This window comes from Felis catus, chromosome X (assembly GCF_018350175.1).
Source record: "Felis catus isolate Fca126 chromosome X, F.catus_Fca126_mat1.0, whole genome shotgun sequence".
NCBI classification, from domain to species: Eukaryota; Metazoa; Chordata; class Mammalia; order Carnivora; family Felidae; genus Felis; species Felis catus.
The window spans coordinates 125,526,966-125,554,004 of record NC_058386.1 but is presented as its reverse complement, the minus strand read 5'-3'; the positions used below and the strand labels follow the sequence as shown (position 1 = coordinate 125,554,004).

At 60.8% G+C, this 27,039-nt stretch overlaps 1 protein-coding gene across 4 annotated transcripts in view; it reads right to left on the bottom strand.

Moving 5' to 3' along the window:
• Positions 1-26,442, bottom strand: part of ATP2B3 (ATPase plasma membrane Ca2+ transporting 3) — a 62,352-nt gene extending 35,910 nt beyond the window's left edge. For all 4 annotated transcript variants that reach the window (XM_023248933.2, XM_023248934.2, XM_023248935.2 and 1 more), the window contains exons 1-6: positions 26,329-26,442; positions 8,357-8,709; positions 3,225-3,422; positions 2,861-3,118; positions 2,479-2,604; positions 1,746-1,871 (exon numbers count right to left, since the gene is read on the bottom strand). In XM_023248933.2, the coding sequence (XP_023104701.1) occupies positions 1,746-1,871; positions 2,479-2,604; positions 2,861-3,118; positions 3,225-3,422; positions 8,357-8,564 (916 nt within the window). In that variant the 5' untranslated portion in view covers positions 8,565-8,709; positions 26,329-26,442. The remainder of the gene's footprint in view (positions 1-1,745; positions 1,872-2,478; positions 2,605-2,860; positions 3,119-3,224; positions 3,423-8,356; positions 8,710-26,328) is intronic.
• Positions 26,443-27,039: the final 597 nt, after the last annotated feature.

The window sequence follows — 27,039 nt, the reverse complement described above, 5'->3', positions numbered from 1 at the left end:
GAGGGGAGGAGGGGAAGGAGAGCACCTCAAGTAGGAGGGCGACTAGGAGTCAAGGCCAAAAGGCAAGAAACAGGTTGAAGGGCAGCAGGTGGCCTGGGAGCATCGGGCTGAGAGACGGGGTTGGGAGGCAGCAAGAGTAGGGATGGGGGCCAGGGTGGGGCGCTGGCTTTGCCACCGCAGCAGCAGCCGGGCCTTGGGCTCACACCTTGGTGGGGAGTTGTGGGTGCTGCTGCCCCTGCCTGGAGCCTGGCCAGCTCTGCTCCCCTCCAGCCCCCTCCCCCCCCCACCTCAGGGTTCCCCTCTTCCAGGGAGCTGGCTGGCGGAGGTGCCCCCTCTGACCCCTCAGTAGCTCAGCCTAGGGCAGCTGAAGCAGAGTGAGGGGCAGACGAGCCAGAGCTGGGGAGGGGCCTGGGGGGACTGGTGGGGTTTTGTCAAGGTTGAAGAAGAGGGGCCCAAAACCAAGTCCTGCAGACCACCAACATCTCAGGGACAGGGCTGCAGGGGAGGAGAAGACTTCCCTGGAGAGGGGGATGGGTACCCCAGCCCAGCCTGGAGGAGGCCCAGGGCCCACCCACCCGCCCGCTTGCCTGCCTGCGGCCCCTCGGCTGTTCACGGTGGAGAGAAACTGCGCTGAGCCCCGCAGGGCCAGGATGCTTGGTGTGGCAAATGTGGATGAGGGTCTGCTAGTGCTGGCTGGCTGCTGGGAGACGGGGCCCACAGAAGCTTCTAGGCCACAGCAGGTCACCCACCTCCTCTCTCACTGTCTCCAGGAGCAGGGCAGCCTAGGGCTGGAGACACTGGCACATCCTTCCTTATGCTGGCCTGTCCCCTCGCCACTTGTTTGCCCGGTCTAGGTGCCCTGACTGACTGATGTAGGGCCGGTGACCGGCACCCCTCTGTCTCACTTCCCCCCGGGGACCCTGGCTGCGGGCTTTCAGCACACGCTCTCTCCACATGTGTGCAGCTTCTTTGTACTCCGAGTGGACCCAAGCGAATGTTCTCGAAGGCACACATCTAGGAAACTCTGCTCCCCGCCTGGTTCGGGGGAGACCCAGGTTAGATCAAGGTGAGTCGTGACCTGGTGCGGGCCTGAAACAAAGAACTGAACGGGGTCCTGCCTGGTGGGATTGGGGCTCTGGGCGTGGGGTGGTGCTGAGGACAGCTCCATAGTTTTGTCAGCGCTGTTCTGAGGACTGGAAGAGACAGCGGCCACGCCTGGGGCTCGGGGCAGTGGCGAAAGGAGGCAGCGGGATGGCCGTGTGCCAGCTGGACTCTCACAAGACAGTTGTCCCCTGACACTGTTTTCCCCTGGGCCCCCACCCCATCCCAGCTTCCTCTGGCCTCGGACATCTTCTGGGGAGTCCAGTCCATTTCGATTGGGCTCCTCTACCTCTGGCTGTATGACTCACATCTCCCTGGCTGCCATGTTGGTGGGGCCCTTGGCACCTCACCAGGGGGCGTCAGCACACCCAAGAGCGGGCACAGGGTCCCCGGGGGCACTCTCCCAAGCCAAGGCTGCTGGCCTCTGTCCCTCCAACCCCGTTCCTCCCCAGGCAGGGCACTCCCCCCACCCTGGCACACACTTCCCAAAGCCTTTGGGCAAAGATGCCAGAAGCAGGTCCTCCAAAGGAATCGGAAGAGAAGGTACGGCCTCTCAGCGCTCAAGGCTGGCTCTCGCTGCAGCTGGAGCTGGAGTGGGGGATTAGGCCAGTGGTGCTGGGAACTGGACGTCACTATTTCCTTACCTTTCTTATCCTTCTTCTCCTCTTCCTCCCCACCAGCTCCAAGCAAGGTAAAGATGATTCCTGTCTGGGAGTTGACACCAACAGCAGTCACCACCATTCTTCCAGAACCTTCCATGACATGGGTACCTGGGAACACAGGGGGACCGAGACAGATTTGCATTGCTTGAGGGAGGCGTGGCTGAACACCTACAAGTTCTCCCCCAGGAATCCCAGAAGCACGAACTCGGTGTTTGGAGGCCCCTGGAGGCTATATTGACCCTAATCCTAGAACGAAGCCTCATTCCTGGCTTGGAGGGGACCCGGAGGCGCACACATGAGCAGCTGCTTGCCCAGAAACACAAGGTGAGGTCTTCACAGGGTCCACCTGGGGCCTCCAGCCCCTCTGTCCTGTGTCACACTGCATTTGCCACCGGGATAAATGCTGGGCTAGGCCAAAACGTTCTAGGAGCTTTCCTCAGGATATTAGGGGCCCTTTGAGGCGGGGAGCACCCATTTCCTTCCCCAGTGGCTAGAGCGACCACCATCAGGCCTCCCACGGGCCACTCTGGCCTCTTGGGGGCAAAAACTTCAGACTCCCTAGCCAGAAGGGCGACTCAGGAGGCCTGCGATTGAGGGGGTGGCTGGGCCAGATGGCTTCCAAGGCTCTTTGGTGCCAAACTGGTCCAGAGGGCAGTGCCAGCCTGCATCTTGCCCCCCCCCCCCCCACAGCTTGGCCAGTGCCCCGAGGCCTCACCTGAGAGCAGCATGGGGTCTTTGTCAGCTGATTTGCGCACGTGGTCCGACTCGCCTGTCAGGGAGCTCTCATCGATCTTGAGGTCATTGCCTTGGATGAGCACGCCATCAGCAGGTAGCAGGTCTCCTAAGGCCGGCCAGGCAGCCGGAACCACACACTGTGGGTCCAGGTAGCCTTCCGCCCTGCTGCCTCCCGCCTGCCCCAGGAGAGGTCTCGAACCTAGGGGGTGGGGCCCTCTCCCTTCAGCTTCAGGCCTGCTTCCTGGGGCTCTGTCTCCAGCTTGAGCCCCCCCACCGCCCACTGCTGCCCCTGCCCCGCCTTGTCCCGCAGGTGAAGGCCCACGTACTGGGGGGTGGGGAAGGCCCTTGCCAGATGCACTCACCGTACTTGACCTGTGCGATGTCGCCCACCACCAGTGCGGCCACCGGAACCTGCAGCAGCTGGCCGTCCCGGATGACGGAGAACCTCTGTTCCTGTTCGATGCGGCTCTGCAGGCCCCGGAACTGCCTCTCCTTGCTCCAGTCATTGAAGGCCGTGACCAGCACCACGCAGGTGACCGACAACAGGATGGCGGCTCCCTCGATCCAGCCTGCCTCGGCCTCCCCTTCGTCTTCTGCCCCAGCTGACACGTTCCCGCATGCTGCACCCGAGGACAGCAGGGAAGGGTGGGGTGGCAGGAAAGTCACGCTGAGGCCCCTCGGCTCAGGTCCCATTCCTTCCCTCCTGCCGGGTCCTCCCCTGCTCACCTTCGCTCTCCTCTCCGGGCGGTGCATAGAATGAAAGGCCCAGGGAGACGATGGCGGCTACCTCCAGGATGATTAGCGTCACATCCTGCAGGGCCTCCCATACCAGTTGCAGGAAGGTCTTGGGCTGCTTGGGAGGGATGAAGTTCTGCCCATAGATCTGCCTGCGCTTTTCCAAGTCATTGGCATTGTTGGCCAGGCCTGTGTGGTGCAGGGATGGAGAGCGGGGACACAGAGCAAGAAGATGGGAAGGGCCAACAGCGTGAGGCCCTGCCCCTTTCTCCCCTGCTCGCCCAGAGTGCCTGTCTTGTTCTCTGGCCTGAAAGCCCCTGGAAGGCGGGAACTGCACCTGCCCGGTCCTCCAAGCCTTTCTGCAAACCCCGAGGACAGGTATGTGGGCGTGTGTGCCCTCCAGCTGCCTGGACAGCTCAGGCGTGCGACCGCGCGACTCGCAACAATGCGGAGCCCCTGGTATGAGGAAGGGTTCGGTCGTCCTCCCGATATGCTCGGGGAGGTCTATGGGCTACGGTGGGTCCCTTCAGAGGGCAGATGGGAAGGACGGTGATAACGGCCACCATGGGGTGGGGGTGGGCAGAGGGAACCCAGCTGGGCCAGGGATGGCCAAGTGTCACCTGGAGACAGGAGAAGAGAACAGCCCAGGCGTTCGCAGGAGTGCAGGGCTTGGTACAAGACTGGGATGGAGGGCACAGGTGTGGCAGGCTGCTGTCAGCCAGGCCCAGGGTAGCTGATCCCCTGTGGGCTGTGAGTGGGCCGAGGTGCTCGTACAATCCCTCTAGGGTCCAGAGGAGGAAACTGAGTCCAGGGAGGGAAAGGGCCCTGTGCCTGTGAGTCAGAGCTCTTGCTGGCAGCCCAGGACTCCTTTGCTGCCCTGTGCACCTGACCCTAGGTCAGGATGACGGAGCCTCACAGATGCTAAGCCATCAACAGGGGGGCGTGGCCAAGCCATGCGCGCGGGACACAGAACCTGTGTCATCTGACGAGACCCGGGAGACAGTCGGCTCTGGCGGCCCCAAAGCATCGTTGGTTTTGCCCATACTGTTGAGCATGGGTGTGGCACCCGTGGCACCAGGAGGTACGTAGGAACTGCCCCCGCCCCGAGCTCTCGTGGCCGTCGTCTGGAGTCAGCTGCCTCCTTCCTAACGCTTTCCCTAGACCCCGCTGCAGTGCCAACCTCGAGTTCTGAGCTGGGGGTCACGGCGAAGGGCGGGGATGGGACGTGAGCTCCCTGCCTTGCCCACGCCCCCACCTATTGCCTCCTCTGGGGCCGCACACGTGGCACTTGGTGAATGTCTCTGAGGCTCTGGGATTGTCAGTGAGTGATTCATACTGATGCCACGGTGTCCCCAGGCCACCAGGCAGAGGATGAGGAGAGTGAAGGGTGAAGAAGCCGGTCTCAGTGGGGACCCCTTGTGGCCAGAGCAGGTGAAACATGTTGAAGGAGGGCTGAGAGGCTGAGAGGCCTGACCCGGACTTCTAGAGCCCTGGGAGGCCCCCGCCACATCGCAGGCACTCTAGTGTGTTGGGGCTGGGATGAAGGGCTCAGAATCAACATCCACCAAGGGGTGAGCTCTGGCTTTCGAGGCTGGGCCCTTACCTTACTTCTCATCCTTGGGACAGCCCACTTCCCACCCAGGCCCGCACCAAGCCCTCTGGGTCTCTGCCTCTACAGCATGAGTCCCCTCAGGCCCATGCCTGGAGCTACCAGAAGTCTCCATGTGGAACTGACATCCAGGCTACCTCCTCCCGAGGCCAGACATCCACTTGGCCACCCTCCCCAGAGGCGGGCCCACTGGACGCCGTCCCCTGGCCCCGCCCTCATCCCTCAGGATGCTGCTTCCTTCTAGGTCTGAACCCAAGGGTCCGGCTCCACACTGACACCTCGTGGGCAGACACTGGACTGCAGTTCCCGGGGGCAGGGAGCTACCGGCAGGGCAGATGGGGGGCGGGTTCCCCAGCTTATGGGGGTGATCTCAGCTGGCTTGGGAAGGCACATAGGACTTGATAGCAAGGAAGTGTTAAGTGGGGTGCAGAAAGAGTTGGGAGGAAGGAGGGTGGCTGTCCACTAGGCAGGGAAGGGGCCTGGGGAGGGGCAGGGTGGAGCCCACCAGAGGTGGAAGGCCTGACGAGAGCAAAAGCCCACAGCGGGCACAGCCTGGGCACATCTCCGCACCCAGCGGGGCTGCGGCTGCCCCTGCCCTTCTCCCCAGGCCTCATGGTGCCTGGGCCCTGCCGGGGCTCCGGTTTCTGAAGGCTGCAACTTTCCACCTGGGTGTCTGGGACAAGCTCAGGACCTCAGCTCCTAGGGCCTGGGGTCCCAGCCGAGGGCCTGTGCCCCACTCTTAACTGAGGCCTGCGTCTTTAAGCTACAAGAGATATGAAAAGTGAGGTCAGTACTATGGAAGTGCTTGAACCCCCGCTCTCCCAGACACCCGGAATTTCCACTGCCCCTGCCTCGAGAAAGGGCACGGATCTGGAGACCCTCAAGAGAGAGCCCATGGGTCCCTGTGCCACCATAAGTCTGCATCCTGCCTGCCTCACCCCATACGCCAGATTGTCCCCAAGGGAAGCCAGGCCCTTGGGGCCCCCTCCCCAGGAGTGAGCTGGCTCCGTTCCTCCCCTCCCACTGTCAGCCTGTCCCTTGGCCTTGGGTTGCCCTTGATACTCTAGCAACGCTTCTCTCTCCCTTGCCCTGCACCAGCCCAAGACCATGGCCTTCCTGTTGGGCTTGGGGGTCCAGACAGCTGCTCAGGTACTCATGTGGGGGCCAGAAGGTAGCTGCAGCCCCTCTGGCTCCAAGCATGTGCCCAGTTGGCAGGCCCCCACAGCGGCCCAGGTCCAGGTGCTGGGGCAGGGGCCGGCTGGTTGGCTTGGACACAGATGAGTGTCCTGCCCAGAGCAGAGGCCAGATGCCATCAGAATTGGATTAGGACCACATCGTGCGGCTCTTGGATAATCCGCCCTCTCATTTCCATGACTGCTGCTGGTAAAGGCCAGACAGGGGAAGGGCTGGGGCCCAGGTCCCCCTGGTGGGCTTCCCACTGAGCTTGGCCCAAGACCCGGGTTCTCTGGCTTCTGGAATCCTCTTGGATAGCTACAAAGCCTGAGCCCATTGACGTGCTTGTTGCCGAGAACAGACAAAACTCCCCCCCCCCAGTACACCATGCACGTCCCCATGCCCCCCACCCTTCCCAAAGCACCCATCTGCCAGCACACCTTGCCAGGGGATTGATGTGGGGCCCAGGGTGCGGCTAAGCCGGCCCCTCCTAAAGCTCAGGCCATTGTGTCTGGGCAGGAGTGGGGACATGTGGGTGAACACTCCGGGGCCAAGTCGGCAGGTGTACTGGGGGCCAGGGCTCCTGGGCTTGGAGTGGGGAGGGGTAGTCCTCGTGCTGCTCATTCTTCAGGAGGCAGGTCAGGCCTGGCCGGCTCCCTCTGCTGCGGCCTGGCCACCCACCTGGGCACTTGCCCTTCTTCATGCCCGCCCCTCCACAGGCACTGGGCGAGCTCCAGAGCCGCTGTGGCAGAATCAGGCAGGTTCCCAGGGGCCTTGACATTTTAAATATTTAACAAGGCCTGACAGGCAGAGGAAAGAGCTGCCAGCTGAAGCCCATCTGCTTCCTTTTATCTGGAAGAGGCCAGAGCCCTTGTGGCTAAATGGCCCTCCACCCCAGCCTCCCCCCTAGCCCCAAATCCTGGGCGGGGGGGGGGCAAGGAGGAGGGAAGGAGAGAGATCCCTCTGGCCCCGAGCCAAGCCATCTGCCCTGATAACACAACACACCAGGCTGGGTCCCTTCAGAGCACAAAACAAGAGAGACCCAGGCGGCCCTGAGAAGGCCACTTAGGCTTGGAGTTCCTGACCTGGTTGGGTGGGCACCCTCTCACCCGGCCCTTGGGCCCATCTCCTCCCGGGTGGGCCTTCTCTACCCCCTGCTCCAGCCCATGTGCCATCCACAGACAGATAGGGCCAGGGAGCAACAGACAAGGGTGACGGCCAGAGCCCTGGGTGGACAAAGGTGTGACAGCTGAGATGGGAGCTGATGAGATAAATCAGGGCTGGCTGAGAACAGGCCTGGCACTGGGCTGGGACAGCCCTAGCAGCCCTGCCAGGGAGGTGCCAGCTGGGCCAGAAAACACTCCAACTCCTGGAATCTGGGGCCAAGCCTGGGTCCTGGTGGTCCCGGCCTCCCAGCAGACCCAGCAGGCAGGACTGGGAAAGGCTGGTGCAGAGCAGGGCACAGTTTTGCCTCCAGTGCAGGGGGCAAGGGCTACAGGGCCGAGGCAGGGACCCAAGGTGGCGGTCAGGCCTCTGCCTCTGGAACCTTCTAGACAATGCTCCTCAGCCTTCCTCAAGGCTCCGGGCAGCAGATCTCCTCAGATCTATGCTGCCTGAGGCTTGCACCTCTTTGGCAGGGGAGAATTCTGCCGCTGAACCACCCAAGCACCAGACTTGCTTCTTTGCTTCTTTGGGACAGCCTGTGGCCAGTGGCACCTCCACTCAGCACTCTGCCCCCCCTTTCCAGAGAGAGCCCCCTGCAACCCAAGCCCGCAGAGGGCCGGCACCCTCGTTTTCCTGTGCCCCTTAACTGGACACGGGGCTGGGCACACGGCCTGGAGCATACAGACAGGGGCCGGGCCTTCCTCCCCCTCTGTCCCACCCTGTTGCCCTGTTGCCCAGAAGAGCTTCTGGGGTTTCAGTTTGGGGCCCAGCCTGACACCGTGCCGTCCTCTTCCTTCCCTCCTCTTTTGCTTGATTTCTATTTAATCCAAAGAGGCGAGAGCAGGGAGCTGCTGCTGATGGAGGGGGTCAGGCCACGGCTCCCGGAGGACCCCAGGTTACCCAGAGGACGATCCCCCTCACCCCCCTACAGAGCATCCCCCGCTCGGTGGTGGCGGGGGCGGGGGCGGGATGGCTTCCTTGGGAGGGCACAGTCAGGGTCAAGAGTGCTTCGGAAGCTGCTGCAGAAGCACCACCCGGCCCTCGGCCAGGCCCGCCCCGGGGGTACGGGACGTCTTCAGGATGGCCCTTGGAGACCGGGGGGGAGTGTCCGGTGGCCCATGACCCTACATCCCTGGCGCACTCGCGGCCTGCGCTGGGGCTCTGCCGGGAGCCTTACCCTCTGTGGGCGAGGTCTTCAGCCTCCTGCAAAGCCCACTGACGTCCCCGTAGGCTTCCTGGACCTTCTGCAGCGCCTCAGCCCCTCGGAGCTCCATGAGGGAACGCAACTCAGCCAGTGTGCACCCAAAGCCGCCCGCATGGGGGGCCTCCCGCTGCTGCTGGGGCTTGGGGTGAAACTCGATGGAACTGTTGGCCATGTCGCCCATCCCGCCTGTCGTGCCGGGAGGACAGGGTGCCCGACCTCTTCACAGGTGCGGCCTCAGCTAGGGGCAGGCAGCCACCCGAGGTCCCAGTGCCTGGGTGAGGTGTAGTGGAGGGAGCTGCAGCGGGGAAGTGGCCGAGCACGGACACCTGGGGAGAGGTGAGAAGAAGCCAGGGGCGAAGTTGAGACAAGACTGAGGTCCACTCTTCCAGAACGTTCTCCGAAAATCGGCACTCAGTCTGAGCCATGACTTGCCGATTGCAAAATTCACCTCCTAGGTTGGGTCAGTGGCCCTCATGCCCTGCCAGGCCCAGCTGCCAGGCCATCCCCTAGTCCTGCCCAGCCCGAGTACCCAAGGCAGGAGGACTCGCCTAGGTGGGGAAGGAGGGAGCATTCGTGTCTCCTGGAAGGGGTCTGCTGTTGCGATACGGAGACTCTGACTGCCTCCCAAATCCGTCTGGGAACCCACACTGAAGCAGAGGTGATGTCCTGGGGTTGATTACTGGCACGGGTGGGTGGGCTATCTGTGCCACAATTCTCTCATGTCCGTGCCCTACCTTGGGTGAAAGCTTGTCCCCTCCGTCATGCTCCCTGCTCTTGCCTGATTAACACTCGCTCGGCGTAGCAGACGTGCTATAAATCCCTTGCAGCGGCCTGGCACAGCCTCTGGGGCTCACGGTTTCAGGCTTGGGGCTGCGCGGGGGGTCCAGGGAGCAGGCCAGGCCAGGCCATGGGCGGGGCCAGCCGGGAGCCAGGTCAAGACTTAGTGTGCAGGGTGTCTCTGCTGCCCCGAGGGCACCTGGGGGGTCTGGGGCAAGGAAGGGAGGTGGCCTGGGGGGAGGGGGTAAGGAGGGAGAGGGAGGGCAGGAGGGGAAAGGAGGGGATAAAAGGAGAAGAGGAGGGGTGGAGGAGAGGGCGCACAGGAGAAGGTGGAAAGCAGCCACAGGTCACTGGCGACTTCCCCATCAGCCCGCCCACAGCACGGTGCCGTCCCCTCCCCGCCACACCCTTCTGCCCTCCAGGCGATGAATTGGGAGGCTGCCCACAACACACACACAGGCTGGGAGCATGAGTGCAAGCATCCCCAAAGGTCAAACTCCCAGGATTAAACTAGTGTCAGTGCACATGGCCTTGGCCTTCACAACAGCAAAGAGGCCTCCGGACGGCATGGCTCAGTTGGGCCCAATCTTTTGCCTTTGGGGAAGCTGCAGGCTCCGAAGGATCCTCTTGGAAGCAAAACTTGGCTACCAATGCAGGTTCCTGATCTAGAACTGCCCGTGGAAACACAGCCCAGAGCCTATGGCGCCTACTCTCAGGAGAGGTCCCACCCAGGGACACCAGAAGCAGGGGTGCACCACAACCCTCAGGGGACAAGACCGGCCCGAGGGGGTTCAGAACATGTGGGGGCCTTAGTTCCTCTGCACGCTTGACCCTACCGTGTCCAAAAAAGGCACATATACCTAGGGCAGTCCCACCCAGGAGGCCTGGGACCCAGGGAGGCACTTCAAAAAATGCCCATCGAAAGTGATCCCCATTTTATAAGTTTGGGCACCTAAGTGTTAATCCTCTAGACAGTTTCCACATGGAGCAGCCTTCGGTGCCGGAAGATGTGGGAACAAAATGGCAGACACGAGAACGTGCCGTCCTTTCCACTCCCACGCGTCTTCCCACTGCCCATCCTTCCACTTTGTCATCTACTACAGGCCTGCACTGGCCATCCGTGCTGGGGACACAGAGGTGACAGCACTGAGTGCATCCTTGTGCTCTCTGGCTTGGAGGTGAGTTCGCAGCAGGTGACAGAGTGATGGACAGAATGGTTTCCGCTGGGGGTAGGGGCAGGGAAGGCCTCTTGGCAGGGGCGCGTTTGCGAAAAGACCAGAACAAGGGGGAGGAGCGAGCCGTTCTTCTGGATGAAAGAGTGTTCTGATCCTAAGGAGAAGACAGGTAGTAGGACGGGTCGGTGGGGGAATGGGGCTGCGGATCCCACGGGGCCACAAATGACATGGGCCATCACCGAGCAGACGGCTGCCGGGTGACGCCAGACTGGAGGGGCAGAAGCCCAGAGATGAGGGAGGGCTGCAGTCAGCTGCTAGGTCATTCGGCACGTGGGGGAGAGGGCGGAGGCAACACGGGTGACCCTGAGCTCCCGGGAGCACCGGCACGCAGAGCTTCAAGCGAGCAAACCTTTCATTTCCATGGCACGTGGGGCTCCTTCGGGGGTGCTCTGCGAATGTGGCCCACGCACCTGGGTGGGAGCCGTAGGAATCACTGGCCCGTTCACCAGCGCGGGAAACAGAGGCTTGGCCACTGGGAGACCTGGCTGTCCCGACCTCAGGCCATCTCAGGAGCCATCAGAGGCAGCGTTGGTGGCTTTTGACCTCTCTAGATGGCCTTGCCTGTCGCCCCCACCCCTGCCTTCGTCCTGCCAGATTCCTTCCCCAGTCCAGACTGTGGCTCAGGACAGCGCCCCTGCTGGGTGCCCCTTCTCCCCTCCTTTCTCTGACCCCGAGTGTCGCTGCCATGTGTCTCCCTTCCCACATACCAGGCAACTTGGGTGAAACTTGCAGGGCTGGGCTCTGTGTCCCCAGCCCCCTGGCCTGTTGGCTGCTGGACGGGAGGGACAGGGGCTGGTTCACGTGTGCGGGCATTGGCTTGCCATAGGCACAGAGCCCCCGGCGAGTAGGTCCCGGGCACACTCAGCTGCTGAGAGAACACCCATCTATGGGCTGTGTGGGTCCCGGCAGGGGGTGGGGAGAGTCAACTGTCCCTGAGCACAGCACCCTGGGTCGCCCTGTAGGCCCCTCCTCCCAGGCTGAGGGGAGTGGTGAGCACAAGGGAGGCTCTGACGCCCCTGGCAGGCAGGCCCCGGGCCTGCATCCCACACCTTCCACCTAGGCCCCTGGGGCTAGCTGTGTAGGGACTCCGTGGGGGTTCTTTCTAAAAGCGAAGTCAGATGAATGATTTTGTTCCCTTGGAACCCTTTTATCTTCTCGGCACCTGTACCCACTCAGAGAAGGCTCAGGTAGAAGGCGCCCGACCCCGCCCGTATGGCACTGGAGGGCTCCTGGGGATGACAGAGGAATGGCCCATAGTTGGGTGGGCTCTGAGGCAGGTGGTGGGAGACAGCAGCTCAGGCTGGTGGAGGTCACACCTTCACACGCCTGCTTCCACCGGAGGCGCCGGCCTCTCCCGCCCGCTCCCTGAAAACAGGGTTCACTGAAGGTGAGCCCTGTCCTTGCCTCCTGCTCCTTACTCGGCCCCCAGGCGTGGCCCTGCCCTCGACTGAGCAACAGCCGTGGCCCAGACAGCCACACAGGGTCCTTGAGCTGCTCCCAATCGGTGTGCTGTCATCACTGAGGCCTCCTGTGCCTGTGGTGACTCACGGTAAGGGAGCCGAGCAGGGAGGCGAGGCCTGACCTTCTGTGGGACACAGAGCGTGCCCGCCCTCACCACCGCCTCTCAGCTAGCCCTGCTGCTCCTCTGCACCTCAGCGTCCCCTGGCACCCCGCCTGCGGCTGTGGCCTGGTCCCTCTGCCTCATCCCCCGCCGAGCAGGCCCCGTGTCCCCGCCTACCACGTCGCCTGTCTCCCTCCAGCTGGGCAGCCTGTCACCACCCGGCTCTGGGTCACCATTTTCCCCGGTGCAGGTGACCCCCCGCCGCCCCCCTCAAGCAAAAAGCCAGCTCCTCTCCTGCTCCCGCCTGTACCCCACGCCCGTCTACCCGCGTCAGCGCTCACCTGGCCGCCACGCACAGCCTCGCCGGCTCCAAGCACTCCATATGTGCCCCGCCCCGCACAGCCTGCTGTCCCCTCTCTGCCTGATGACCTCTGACGAATTTGAGTGGCAATTCAAGTGGAACATTCTCCAGAAAGTCTGTGCCAAAATTGATCGCTGCCGAGTCTCTAATCCGCCGACCGCTCCTATGGCTCTCTGCTTTCTCTCCCACTCCCAGGGGTGAAAGCTTTTTGAGATATGCGGTTATTGAGTTGGCAGGAAGTTCACTGAATGGTCAGCCCTGGCTGGGGATGGGGGCCCGGAGGAGGGAGCGAACAGGGGCCTGGCTGGCCAAGGAAGAGCGGGGAGTCTTTTTTTTTGAGGGGCAGGGTGTGGATCGCCTTCCTGGAGAGCATGAGGGGGGCACAGGGATGCAGGGCAGGGATGCCTTGACCCCCAGCAGGCTACTTGCAGTGTGCCCAGGGCCTCCACGCAGCTCTGGGGGGGCCCCCTCAAGTCAAAGACTGTGCTCATGCTAACCTTCCTCATCTTCATTAACTCTGTAGGCCAGACAGGAGCCATCAGTTAAATCAAAGTCTGTCTTGAGTGATTGTTGGCTGCTGTAGAGATCAAATGGCATATACTGTTGTTTTTCTGGTTCTCTGTAAGCTTGGGCAATTGCCTCTCTCATTCTTAATAAGGACGGCAGCCATCACTGAAATGGCTGAGAACAGAAGTGACCAGGCCTATCAGTTCTACAGGCCCGACAGAGGCTTTCCGGCCTGGGCTGGCTGCCTAGAACGGTTTGTAGGCACTAAAAGTGCAGGCAATGTACCATCTTCCAGACCTTAATTGGCTTAATTGAATTGCAAACCTTCACAGGGACGGACTCACACCTTCCGATACTTGCTCTGTCGTGGCATAAGTTGGCCCGCGCAGTGCGATGACGAGAGTAGTGAGCTGTAGTGGGTCCCCGGGACCATCTCACCCTTGCTCTGGGACTTTCAACAGGCTGCTTGCTACCAGAGCACTGCAGGAGATCGCCCATGTTCACACCAGTCACCCAACCGTGTTCTGGACCCTTCCCTCCAGTGTGGCCTGACGCCCCCTGTCCGTAGGCCCACTGACTCAAGTCTGCCTAACCAGAAACCCAGGAGTCCTCGTCCCCTCTGCGCCGGCCCTTCCTGGCCACTTCTAATCAGGTTTGGGGGGATCTCCCAGCACCCTTGACTTAATCTGCCCAAATCCCCCATTTTGCTTCCTTGACCACCTCCCCTAAGGCCCGGGGCAGCCGACCACCCTCCAGGAAGGTAGGAGCTTCCTGAATGAGGTGGGAGCACCTCTGTTCCCAGGCTCCCTTCTCTCGGGCCCCTACTCCAGATGCTCTCCTCATTGTACCTCATAAACAAGGGGCAAGGACACATTTCTCCATTTCACAGATGCAGAAACTGAGGTTCGGGGAGGCTCAATGATCCCAGACCTCCTGGACCTGCCTTCCATGTTGCTCAGTCCCTACTCTGTGTGGGCTGCCCGCCGTCGCCTTCACAGAGGGGACAGGAACAGAGGGTGAAACCCTACAAGTCAGAGGTCGCACTCATTTGTGGGCAGCGGCCACTGGACGTTACCACCAGTCCGTGCTTGCCGCGTGTGTCTGAGCGGGCATGTGTCCCCGGGCTGGTGAGAGGGCATTTGCTGCCAGGCACCGCTCCCCGCCCCCACCCCAGGATGGATGGAGGCTGGCCGGGAGCACCAACTAGAAGCCAGGAAGTCCCGGGTCCCTGCGTCACTCTCAAGTCACTGTGCCCTCAGCCCTGCGGTCAGTAAACTGGTGACAAGAATATTCCCCCTGCGCTTGCCCGAGGCAAGAACGGAGCAGAATCCGGCACAGCCAGGTCACGTCTGAGGCAGGGTCAGAGGGCAGGAGATGTGGGCCCGAGGGCCCACCCAGGCACATGCCCTCCACCGCTGCCCCCCACGATGCACACTGCCTGTTGGCATCTCCCGACAGACCCACCGCCAGAAGAACCCACGGCTCAGCAGTGTGATTCACTGTGGGGATTCCTTGAGAAAACCGTCCCCTCTTCTCTCTGCCTCCAGGCACCTGGAGCCCAGGCCAGGCCCTACAGAACCCAGAGAGGAAGAGCGCGAGGGCCCCATATACCGGCCCAGGCCTCCCTCACACCTGCAGATGTGGGGCGTGGCCAGCCGAGAGCAGGTGGGGAGTGGGTGCAGGGGCCCTCCGGAAACCCCACTGGCAGAGCCCTGCCCTCTCCTGGGCCTGGTTTTAATCCCAGGCAGGTGAACATGTGGCTGGACAGCCCTGTGACCCTTGACTTCTCTCGCAACCCCCTCCTTTGCTGGGCCCTCTCTATTGCCCGGCCCCTGTCCCTCCCCTCTGCTCGGCACACCTTGGCTTGCCACCTGGTAGGAGAAAAGAGGGCTCCAAGGATGAAGCCTGCATTCGGCTGGGGAGGGAGGGAGCGGGCGTCGAGGGGGGAGCTGAGGCAGAGAACAGCCTCATTAATATTTCAGAGGCACCGTCACTGCAGCTCCTGGGCCCTCACAGCTCCACCACTTGTGCTAGTGGAAGGAGGAGGATGGGAAGAAAGAAGGAAATAAAACAGAGAAAACAGATTTAAAGGGACAGTCCCCCCTCCGTTCCTTCCTCCCCCTCGTTCCTGGTACAATCTGTGCACGCGCCAAGCAGCGCTCACAGCGAACAGCTTTGGGCAAAAACAATAACTCCATGGCCCCCTCTCCCCAAACTGACGCACGCGGCCGTCCACAGGCACGTCTGCCCTTGCAGGGCTGCCCCCAGGGAGGGACTGTTGTGCTGCAACCAGGCCACTAGGGCCACCTCAGGGACCCGCTGGGGGCTGCCAGCAAGGGCGAAGGATGCTTCCCATCCAGCGCCTGGTCCAGGCTCAAAGGACTGTCTGAGACCAGCAGGAAGACAGATGCACGGACTTCAAGCATCGGGAGGTCCTTGCTGACTAGAGCCGGGTGAAGGAGGGTTCTGGAACCCAGAGAAACCCAAGTCTAGACTAGGTGGCAGGGACCTGGGGTTTACCTGGTGCAGCCCCTGCCTATGGGTGGGTGAACGTCTGTAGTACCCCTTGCTAATTGATGGCCCAGTGCTTCGATCTAGAGCAGCGCATGCCAGACCCGGAGGGCCCCCCTTTCCACCAAGGGGCTTTAAAAATGCACAGCCCCAGTCGCAGCTCCATAGTCAGAAGGGGGTGGCACTGGGACTCTGTAAAGCCCTCTGCCTGGGGATCCCAGGCCTCAGCCAGGTTTGATGCCACACGGCTGCCTGCCTTCAGGGGCTCCAGGGAGTATCCAGGATTGTCCAGTGAAAACAAGCCCCTGCAGACAACGTAAAAGAGTGCAGCTGCTACGGAAAACAGCGGCTCATCAAAAACACCATGTGTACGATCGCCACGCCTGGGCCTATACCTACGAAAGAATTGGAAGCAGGGTCTCTAAGAGATTGGCACACCCATGTTCCACGCCGCATGACTCCCAGTAGCTAGAAGCAACCCTAAGGACCCATCGAGGGACGAATGGATCAGCAAAATGTGGTCTGTCCACCAAATGCATCGTTATTCAGCTTTGGAAGGGAAGGGGAGGCAGACACCTGCTCCCACATCGATGAGCCTCGGACACACGGCTGAGTGAAGGAGGCCAGACACGAAAGGACAGATACCGGAGGACTCCGCTCCTATGGGCTGCCCAGAGCAGTCGGATTCAGAGAGACAGGAAGCAGGATGGTGGGTGCGGGGCGGGGCTGGGGGAAGGGGAAGGGGAGTTAGCGTCCAACGGGGACAGAGTTTCAGTTTGGGAAGATGGCAACGTTCTGGCGAAGGACGGAGGGGAGAGTTGCACAGCAAAGTAAATATACTCAATGCCGCTGAGCTAGACACTTAAAAGAATAGTGAAGACGGCAAATTTGATGTTACGCGTTATTTCACCACAATTGAAAAACCAAACGGGTCTTGCCACCCCTTTCGCGCTGTGTCCAGTGATCGCAGGAATCCCCCTGCCCCGACTGGCGACTGGCGGTGAGCCCATGGTTCTGCCCGTGGCAATTGTAACTTGCAGGAGCATCCCCTGTCTGAAATGGAAGCCTGAGCAGATCGTTCTGCACACGCCCTACCCCCACCGTGTGGCCTCAGTGACCTTCCACAGCACCCGCACTCCGCCTCAGCTGGATGGTTGCCCTATTAGGTGGCAGGGACCCAGAGGAGCTGAGAAGCGGGGCTTCCCGGAGGCCATTGCCACCGTTCTTGCCACTCTACCTGCAGGAAGTGTGGTCCCGCTCCCTACGTGTCGCCCACATGCTAGCATGCATTTCCTCAGAGGTGTTGACACCACCCTGCCCTCAGAAGGGACAAGAAGGGATGGCCAAAACACTTGGGGAAGGCCTGGCCTCCAGATCTGCATTCTGTTTATATAATATGGCTTTAGGAAGTGCTAAGAACCCCCAGGAGGTTGTGGCAGAGACTTGCTAGACATTCCCCGATTTCTGTTTCTCTTTTCCAATGTTGGATTTTAATTTTTAATCAGGCATCTTGTCATCCAGGAAAATGACTACATTCCCCCAATTCCGGTACAGCTACATATGACCATGTGACTATGTCTTGGCCAATGGCATTCAAGCAAATGGGACAGGGACACACCTTACCCTTGGACTACACATGGAACAAAAGGGGGATAGGGCCAACTTTAGGGTTGTGTCCTTAAAGGGGATGAATGTCGCCATCTGCCTGCTCCCCCCATGTCTCCCCGAAGTCTCTATGACCTAACAAAGGCCCACACTTCCATGTGCTCTCTGGGACATGCGATGACCCGAAGCTAGGCTCCCTCTCGCCTGTGTATTGGAACGTGGTCCTAGAAGCCCTAGCCAAAGCAGAAAACAGAACCATGGGAGTACTGAAGAGAGACAGAATGGCAGTCTGGTCACAGGCAACCCTTCTCCACGCTTTACGGAGTTACCCATTTGCTTGGTGCCATGAGCCTCTAAGCTGCTAAGTGATTATCTCCACATCACTGCTGAGGCACAGAGAAACCGAAGAACTCACTGAAGGTCACACAGCCAGCAAGGAGCAGAGGCCAACGTGAACTCAAGTGGTCTGGCTCCAGAGAGTTCTACATTGTCCCTCTGCCAAGTGACTGCCCAGGAAACCCCGGGAAAGCAATGAACACATGATTAAAACCAATTAAAAGAGTTCAACAAAGTGTCTAGACAGGCAATGTGTCCCCGTAAACCTCAGGGCTTGGGACTGTAGCCTGGCTGTCTGAGTCGGCCCAAGTCCCTCAACCTCTCTGGGTGTCCATTTTTGAGTCTGGGAAGTGGATCACTGTTCCTCCTTGCTGAGGACAGGGAGACACCGTGCCCGCATACCTAACAAGGTCGCCAGGGCACCTTCTTTCCTGGAGGGTTTCTTGGTGCCCGTCAGGTCTCCATCAGGAAGACGATGAAGGGAATGCCCCCTGTTGACTCATCTACCTGCCACACCCACCCGCCCTCCATCCGCCCTGAAGCCCTGAGTTCTCTCTGAGCCCATCTGGACCCCAGGAGTCATAGGTCAGAACCCGGCTCCACTAGTGAGGCCAGAACATTCCACTTGGTCAGGGGCTGGCTGTATGCAATGCTCAGAGGCTTCCTCATTTCTGGGGCCATCCTCAAGCTGGCCAGGGCCGCGAATCTCTCCTGGAGAGTGCTAGGTCCTGTGGGGACAGCTGGCTCCCCAGGATGCTTCTGGAGGGAAGTCCACACTCCCACACGGGTGGCTCTCAGAGCACCAGGTGCCCTTGGGTCCCAGAGGGAAGTCGGAAGCCCCTTTCTGGCTGGGGCCTTGAAGTGTCGTTGTGGGGGTCACCACTCTCCCCTGGGGAAGGCAGTCATCTGTCTTCCTGCCAGAGAAGGCGAGAGCTGGAAAAGGAGAGTGCGAGAGAGCAGGAGAGGAGAGCTGATGGGCAGGAAGCATAATGACACTAATTATCCAATTACAGCGGGCTGCTCAGGAGAGAACTGCATTGCAGCAGGGAGCCTGAGCCAGCCGCCCCCTCCCCCCATACCCGTGGTCTGGCACACTCTGGCCCACGCCCCTCCTGCTTTATCCCACGAGCAGTTGGCGGGTAGTGAGGTCCCGGGCCTGCCCCGCAGAGGGCAGAGCGTGGCCTGGCGTGTGGTCTCAGGAGTAGCAGGCAGGAGGGGACCCAGAAACACCACGGCTGCCTCTGGGGCATTTCTCCAGCCCACAAAGGAGCAGAGAAAATACATCTGGGGTCTGGGAGGTAGCAGATCCCTGCCCTCCAGGCCTTCATAGAGAACACAGGGACAGAATGAGGAGTGCCCGATCCCAATCCTCCCCACAAGTCTCCCCAGCTCTGTCCGTGGTACTGGGCTGGCTGTCCCTGCCAGCTTCCAATCCCCAAAGGCAGCTGTAAGCCACTGCAAGCACCCAAGGCCTAGGCAAGTAACTAAGGAAACTATAGACAGCTGAAGGCCACGGGACACTGCAGGCCCAGGGTTGACTAGACAAGGAGACTGTCAGGAAACACAGGTGTCCCCTGGGGGTAGGGTCCATGCAGGCCCCATTGTGGGTCCTGATGGGGAGAGGATCTGGTTTCTGGAAACAGGCTGAAGCCCTTGGGAACACTCACTGGGTCAAAGTCAGGGGCCAGGAGGACTGTTGAAGAAGGAGACCCACGTCCCCGTGGCCAGTAAGAGTCCAGAAGACCAGGCCCCAGTGGGGGATGGGAGACTTGTGGGCAAACTCAGGCTAGAGGTTCAAGTCAGGTCCATAAAGCTAACTCAACGTGGAGAATGAACTGACCAAGACCATCGCCACTTAGACACGGGTCATTCTGAGCACTCAGAAAAGACCTTGGCCTTGGCCTTTCCTTTGGCTGTGGAGTGGCAAGGGTGCTGGCTGGAGCAGAGAAGACATGTTCAGACTAAAGATGGGAGTTGAGCCCAGCTGGCCTTCTGTGACCCAGACGCAAAGAACTGGCACACCAAAGTGTTCCCGCCACCTTTCCAGGTTGACTTCGGAGGCCCGCTGCCCAATACACTGATGGAGGAGACGGTGCCTTGGAGGCTGCAGTCGGGGGAGGGGCCTCTGCGAGGGCTCCAGGCTTGGGTCTAGCGACCAGGGCAGGACCTAAGGCTCACCAGGGGCCTGGCTGCTATCTGAATCACACAGATCAAGCCCTGCCAGGTCCTGAAAGCCTATGTCTGGCGGAGGACCGGCACACAAATCCAGAAGCATTTCCCACAAAGCCCTGAGAGGATGCCGCAAAGCTGTTGCAGGCCTGGGAGGTGCCGAGAGGGACCGAGGGCTGGTGTGAAGGCAGGAGGACCCGTCTCACGGTGGGACCGCTGGACGGTGACAACAAGGTGGTGTCTGAGTCTCCCCCTCGGCGCACCCCACACCACAGCCCATCAGCCAGGAGCCAGGGGCCGCGGGAAGGAGGGAACAGATGGGGTGGCGGCCGCCCTCGAGGGGCCCGTGCCCGTGCCCCATGCTCTGGTCCCGCTGCCGGCGCGGGGCCACTCAGGTATGAGCCTCCCTCTGACCGCGGGGGTCACCCCACCCAGGGGGCAGCACTCGCGGACCCCAGTAGCCCGAGGAGCCCAGACTGCCCTGTCCCTGGACCCAGTGCACCCCTCCCACGCCTGTGGCTCTAAAGCAAGACGGGAAATTTGGCCCCGAGGTCTTCCAGGAAGAGCAGAGCTGAAGCCCGTTGAGGGGACGGGAGTCAGGGAAGGTCCCCTGGACCGGGCGGGGCGGGAGGAGGCACGAACGTGGCCCGGGAGGCACGTGCCCAGGCCGCTCGCCATCCTATGCGCCCAGGGCGCCGAGCGCGTTCCGTAGGGCTGGTCGACGTGACTGGGTCACGTCCCGGGCCGCCATCGAGGGGTCCCGGCGATCACCTCGTCAAGCCGAAGGTGTCTGCTCCCGCGCCTCGACCCGCGTTCAGGGTTTGTGCCAAAACGGCAGCGCGCGGGGATTCCCAGGATGGGGACGGTGAAGGGACCCACGGTGTTCCCAGGCCAGTGAGGGGGAACCCTGACTGCGGTGGCTCTTTCCAATACTCCTTCCTCCGGGGCAAGCCAGAGACGCGACTCCCAAAGAAAAGCAAAAAGACCAAAGCCCCGTCGTCTGCGTCCCCGGCAGCCAGGGTGGGGGCGGCCCGCGGTGATCCCCACATCTCCCTGTCCCCTCCTGGGTTGCCAGCTTTGCTTCTCTGTTTCTTAATCAGGAGGCTCTGGTGCTCCTGGGCTGTCTGGCCATCTTCAGCTGTGAGCCTTTGCTTCTGATCACACTCTCCTGCCCACACCCGCCTCCCCCTGTGTATCTCTGTGAGGAAAATCCACAGCGTCTGTGGAAAGCAAGAGGTTTGTTTTGCTTTAAGATTGCTAAGGTGTGACTGCAGGTTAGGTATTAAAAGATAAAAGGCATGAGCCCACAGACGGGTCCACAGAATGGGACAGACAGCTCCAAAACAGACCCTCCCGCACGTCAGAATCCGTCTGGACTAAGGAGGCATCACACATCAGCTGGGTGACAAATCATTTGATAAAAGAAACAGGGATGATGGGTTGGCCCTCAGGAAAACAGTGTACCTTAGATCCTCGCCTCCTATAATTCCCCAAGACAGATTTCCTTTGGATTTGAACAAGGTTTGGTAAACCATGGCCCAAGGGCCAAATCTGGCAGCCAAGTGTTTTTGTGAATAAAGTTTTATTGGCACAGGGCCACGCCCATTCATTTCTGTCCTGTCTGCATTCGGGACGGAGACTGTGTGGCCTGCCAAGGGGAAAATACTATCTGACCCTTTGTGGAAAAAGCTTGTCCACCCTCGAATGAAAGGGTTAAAAATCTTAAAAGTACAACTACACGCACTCACACACACGTGCAGGGCAAACCCAGAAATGGATAGCTCTCAGGGTTTTGTCAGGGATTTTGTAAGCCCAGAAGCAGGGGAAGAAATCCCCCAAAAATGTGGCATAGAAAGTGTTCACCTGGTACAAGAAAAAATTCAAAGGCAAAGAGCAAAGAATTTTAAAAGTGACTTGGAACAAGTGTGCTACATTGTCGACATCCTTCACGTGGAAAGTTTATTCAAACCCACCGGGAAAATACCAGGTGAGGAAAAGACGCATCACTAGAAAAGAGAAATACAGTTAGTAAACCCGTGGAAAAATGCTCACTCTCAGGAGCCATGGAAGAAACCGATATCGAAGTAGATATTTTGGCCCCAGATATTTATGCCAGGTTGTTTGATTATAATACCCAAGGCTGGCAAGGCTTCAGTGGGCCAGGCTTTCGGATGTACTGAAGAGCCCTTCTGGAGAACAATTTGGCAGAATGAGCTTCTGTCCGCAGAGCCTCAAGGATGACAGCAAAACGGATCCGACTGCCTGGATCTCCACAAATAGCCAAATAATTAAGCGAGTTATAATCTCTTGAGAGAATATTATTCAGCCATTAAACATTGTAATTACAGTCCTGAGGCCCTCCTGGATACATCCTGGGTGCTTGATACGTCGCCGTCGAATGGGCAAATGAGCACAGTTCGAGCTCTCTCTTGATTTTTGCAAGAAGCACTTACGGCTTTCAAAATCTTAAAAAAAAAATTAAACCATATCCATTTTGAAGAAATTCATTTAGGAAGGGATTATATTAATAAAGAAACTGCTTATGTAAAGTAAAAAATAGATTACACAATTGTGCCCATGGTATAATTACAGTAATGTGAAAATAAATAGCCTATGCAAGGAAAGCGGCGTGGCAACGAGTCCTATAAGATGGAAACACTGGCTTGCATTTTGGCGATAGGACCGAGGGGGGTTCCTACGTCTTCTACTTCTCTGGGTTTTATGAATCTTCTATAAACAGCATGCATGTTAAGAGCATTATTTTTAAATGGAGAGACACAAACGTTATTTTTTTTTTTGAAACCCAAGAGCCTCGCCCATCTGTGCGGAGCCGCCTGGGCCCCGCCGGCATGTTCCAGGTGAGCGAGCCTGAGCACACGGCAGGAGCCTCATCAGAAGGGAGTGGGGCCGGCTCCAGATTTGCCCCAAGCTAGCGTGCCGGGGCCTCGTTTGTCGGGGCACCAGGGCCAGCCCTTGGCAATTGTGGACAAGGCCCCCAGACTCCCCAGACACCGCCCTGAGGTGTCCACACCCAGCCGGCCCGCTCCCTTTCAGGGGGCCAACGGGGGACGGGCAGGGGAGTGAGCTCGGGGTCTGGGTGAGGACTGGGGTCTGCCCTGCAGTGGCCCTGAAGTGGTGCTGCGTGACAGAACCTTCTGGAATGAAGGAAGTGCTCTCTATGTGCATTGTCTGATACAGTAGCCACTGGCCACGTGCGGCCACTGAGCACCTGAAACGTGGCTAGTGTGACTGAGAGGCCCTAACCCTTTAATTTTACTTCATTTCAATTAAATTCCCACCTGCGGCTAGTGGTTACTGCACTGGACGGCGAGGCTGTAGGCGGTGCCTTGAGATCGTAGCTGCAGGCAAGAGCCTCGCATTTGAGTGAAAAGGTCCCGTCTTACTGAGGGGCCCATCCGCAGAACCCAAAGCAGGCTCAGGACCACTTCAGATAAGGTGCTCCCCAGTAACACTGACCGGGCAGCCCTCTGGAAACCTCTTGTTCCGGTCCCCAGAGGTGGGGGTCAGGAGAAACCTCCAGCCCTTTCTTCCCACCTGGGCCTTGCCACTTCACCCCCACACCTCTGGCTTGGGTTCGGCCATGAGACCTCAGCCTCTTCCCCTTCCCAACTTTGGCAGTTCAGGACGCCCAGCCTTTACTGCCGGATCTGGGATCCTCTCTCCCTCCCTCCTGGTGACGTGTGGGCCCAGATCCCGCTCCCCAGGCTGTACCCCAGGCCACCTTCCAGCACCTCCCACCCAACAGAAGGTGCATAGGCAGGGGAGGGCTCTCCCGCCGGGCGCCACTTGGCCTGGCTTCTGCCTGCTCAGGCGGGGCAGAGAAGCGAGGAGCGGTGAGGAGCCGGAGCCTCGGCCGAAGAAGTGGCTTCCGGGAAATGACGGGGCGGGGAGGGGGGGTTGTGGAGGAGACATCTGCACATTCCAGGTCTCTGCCTGCCCTCCCCAGCAAAGAGACAGCCGGAGCCTGGCTCCTGAGCCCATCTCACAGATGGCACTGGCGAGGCCCCGGGGCAGCGCGCCATCGGTTAGAGGTGAGCATCTGCTTTTGGTGCCACAGCCCAGGTCCCCATCTGTCAGCTGCCACTGACACGCACTGAGACTGCTCCTTCACAGAGGAAGTGCCCGCGACAATCAGCTCATGTGTACCACTGGTGGTCTGCCTTCCAATCTTGGTTTTGCCACCTGCTGGCTGCGTGACCTTGGGCGTGTTGCCTAACCCCTCCGGGCCTCAGTCTCCTCACCTGCAAAATGGGGACAGTAACAGCTCTTGCTTCACTGGTTGTGGTTTCGATGAAGCGAGGCGATGTGTGTGAAGCACTGAGAACGCTGTCTGGCGCAAGACGAGTGCCATCACTATTACCGTCATTACTGACATTACTGAATGTGCCTGTAACCTCTGCCGGAGACGGCAGCCCTCGGTTTAGAATTGGAAGGGAGTGCAATGCATAGCCCGCCTATGTGCTGACAACCTGATCTGTAAGGAGGAGGAGGAAGCCGGGCCTGGCTTTGCTGGCTTCAGGAGAACCAGCTGAAGCTCAGCTCTCGAAGCCCCCGGGGACCCAGGGCGCCCTCACCTTGGCCACCGGGAAGGCAAGGGGCCCCTCTCTATAAGCTACGCTGGGGGAGGCGGAGGGACCGAAGCTGACCCCAGCACCCTTGGCTGCCTTCCTGGGCTGGGAGAAGATGTGCTGGGGTGGAGAGCACTCACTGACTCGGGGCCTGGCCTCTCCCCACTCGCTCACAAATGATTCAACCTCCAAAGCTCCAGGCCTGGAGCAGGGAAGGTACTTGGCCAAGGTCACGAAGACCATCGGGCCCAGAGCTGGCACCAAAACGGAGCTCCTGCCTGGGCCAAGACACCTCCGACCAACCTTCTGTGCCCCTCAGGGCCCTGCCGTAGCATTTCTGCTACCCGCTGTAGCTCTCTACCCAGAGTGCTCTTAGCCTCGGGGGCTTCCTTCCCCAAGGAATGGCTTTCCTTCTGGCTCTGCGCAAAGCCCCCTCCCACGCCACCCCGGTTCCATCTGCCTGCGTTACCCCTCCCCACCCGTCCCCCCCACACTTCTGTGCCAGAGCCGCCTGCCCCTTCGCTCAAACCACCTGGCAGCGCTGGGCAGGGACCAGGTTGATTTGATCAAGACTAGCTGTGTCCTTGGCCTTCCCTCTCCTCCAGGCCAACAGCAGGGACGATCCATGCCCTGGGACCGAAACCGCCCGGCCCCTTCCAATTGGCTCCCTGTCCAGGGGCCAGCTCCACCCTCAGACCCTCTGCCAGGCCAAGGCCTTGGCAGTGCCTCAGCCCTCTACTCTGCGGGCCGGTTCTGGTAGGGGTTCCCGGCTCCCTCCTCAGCAGCCACCTGGCCTTGCTTTCCTCAACTGTGAAAGGGGGAGATGCAAACAGTGGTGTTGACGGAGAGACTCAGCTGGGCGGGGGGCGGGGGGGGGAGGGTGGGGGGAGTCCAGGAAGGTGCTTACAATGGTGCTGGGACACGTGGGAGGCACTCTGCCCCACCAGGCTGCTGGCAGCGTCCCCAGCTCTCCACCCAGCCAGTCAATGTAGGGCCAGGACCCCTCCCCGCTTGAGGCCTCAATTATCCCGACTGAAAAATGGGAACAAAGATCCCAGCCTTGCCTTCCTCACTGGGTGATTCTGCAGATTCAGTGAGGTCAAGGTCGTGAACGTGCCGCACCGAAACCTGTACCCACTCTGAGCCGGGCCTGTGCTGGGCACTCAAGAGGTCCCTGCCTTAAAATGCTCACAGACCACTAAAGGGAGAGGGCAGTGGGGAGGGCACAGAGCTAGCGGGCAACGAGGGGGATGCCTTCCAGGCTGGCAGCCAGGGGAGGTTGGGATGGCCGGGGTCAAGGCTGGAGTCGACACTTTGGCCGGCAGGGACCCACTTCAGGTCTGAGGGTCAGGAATGCCTAGGGGCCCCACTCAGCTGCCTGGACCCGGGTTGTCAAGCTCTTAGTTGAGGGATAGTGGCCCTGTCCTGTTTGGTGAGGGAGTGTCTCCACACCTTCCCCCAACCTCTCACCCACCCTCACTCCAAGGATCCCTACAGATCGGCCCTGGGCCATGCCCCCGTCCTGCCTGCCACCCCTCGTCAGCCGGCCAGCTGCTAAGCTTGCAGGGACGGCAGAAGGAAAGAGACCGGGTCCTAGAGAGAGAACCTGACTGTCCGAGGCGGAGACCCAGGGCTCCCTCCTCTGGGAAATGCCATACCAGCCTCCAAATTCCAGAATCCTAAACCTAGAGAACGCTGAGGCTGGGCGGAGAAGCCATCTGGCCAAGGTCACACAGGTGAGGAGGGGGTGGACAGCTTCGCGTGGAGGGATAGAAAAGGAGTTACCCAAGTGTGGCCAGGGAGGCTCGTTGTTGCACTGCCCGGACCCCGCGGCAGGGTCTGCAGGGCAGCCGTGTGGGCATGCGGGGGGCAGTGTGGGAACGTGTGAGGGTTTCTCAGCGTGTTGGGGGAAGATGACACAGTGTGAGGGCATGGAGGGGGGGGAGGGGGTGTCAAGAGACTCCGGGAAGGTGCGTTCGGCGCAGCCTGGCTCTGGCCCAGGCCCGGGCGCCCAGACTGTGCCCGCCCAGGACCCCGCCCGCAGCCCCCGGCGGCCTTTTCTTCCCCCCCGGGCGCAGATGCGCGTGCGCGCGGGATGCGGGGCGCGGGGTGCGGGGCGCTGCCCGCCGGCCCAGGGTCCCCGGGGTGACGCGAGGCGCGGCAAGGACACGCAGGCCGGACGCGGGGCGCAGGTGCCGTGGGCGGGGACCCGCGTCCCCCCACCTGCGGGCCGCGCCACCTGCCGGGCTGCCCGCCCCGCCCGCCCCTGCCTGCGCGCCCCGGGCACCACTTACCAGGTCCTGGGCACGGCCGACGCCGCGGCCTCGGCTCCAGCGGCTGCTGTCGCTGCAGGCGGACGCCCGGCGGGCAACGATCCGCTCCAAGGACGGAAAGGCCCGGGCACAGGGCGGCCTGGCCGGAGGCGCCGGGCGCGACCCTCCGCGGCAGGCGAGGGCTGCGGCCGAGTGCTCCCCACGCTCCGCACCGGCGGCGGCGGGCGACGCGGCGCGCTCGGCTCCAGCCGCAGCTCTGAGCGCGGAGGGAGGGAGGGAGGGAGGGAGGCAGAGAGCGCGGGGGGGGGGGGGGGGAGGAGGAGAAGGGAGGAGGGAGCGGGCGCGGGGGGCGGCGCGCCGCGCGGGGGCCGCGGGGCTCCAGAGCCACACTCCCGGCGTGCGCCCTTCTGTCCCCTAGGATGCGCCCGGGTGCCTGCCCTTCCCGGCCAGCCAGTGCCCCCTGAGGGCGCTGGAAGGAGGGTGGGGGGCGGGCTGGCCTGGAAACCTGGGGGCCCTGGCACCTGGGAGCATAGAGAAAGAGCGATGAGCAGCGACTGGGGCACCCGCTGCCGCTTCCTCTCAAGACTCCTGCCCTCTGGGTCCTGTCCCTAACAGTCAAGTGCAGTGGGGAGCTGGGTTGCTGGTTCGTAGCCCCCGGGGGTTCTTGGGCCCCTGTGGTGTCCCAGGGGTTTGTGATAACTCTTGAAACTGCCTGCTGTTGGGAGTCTGACA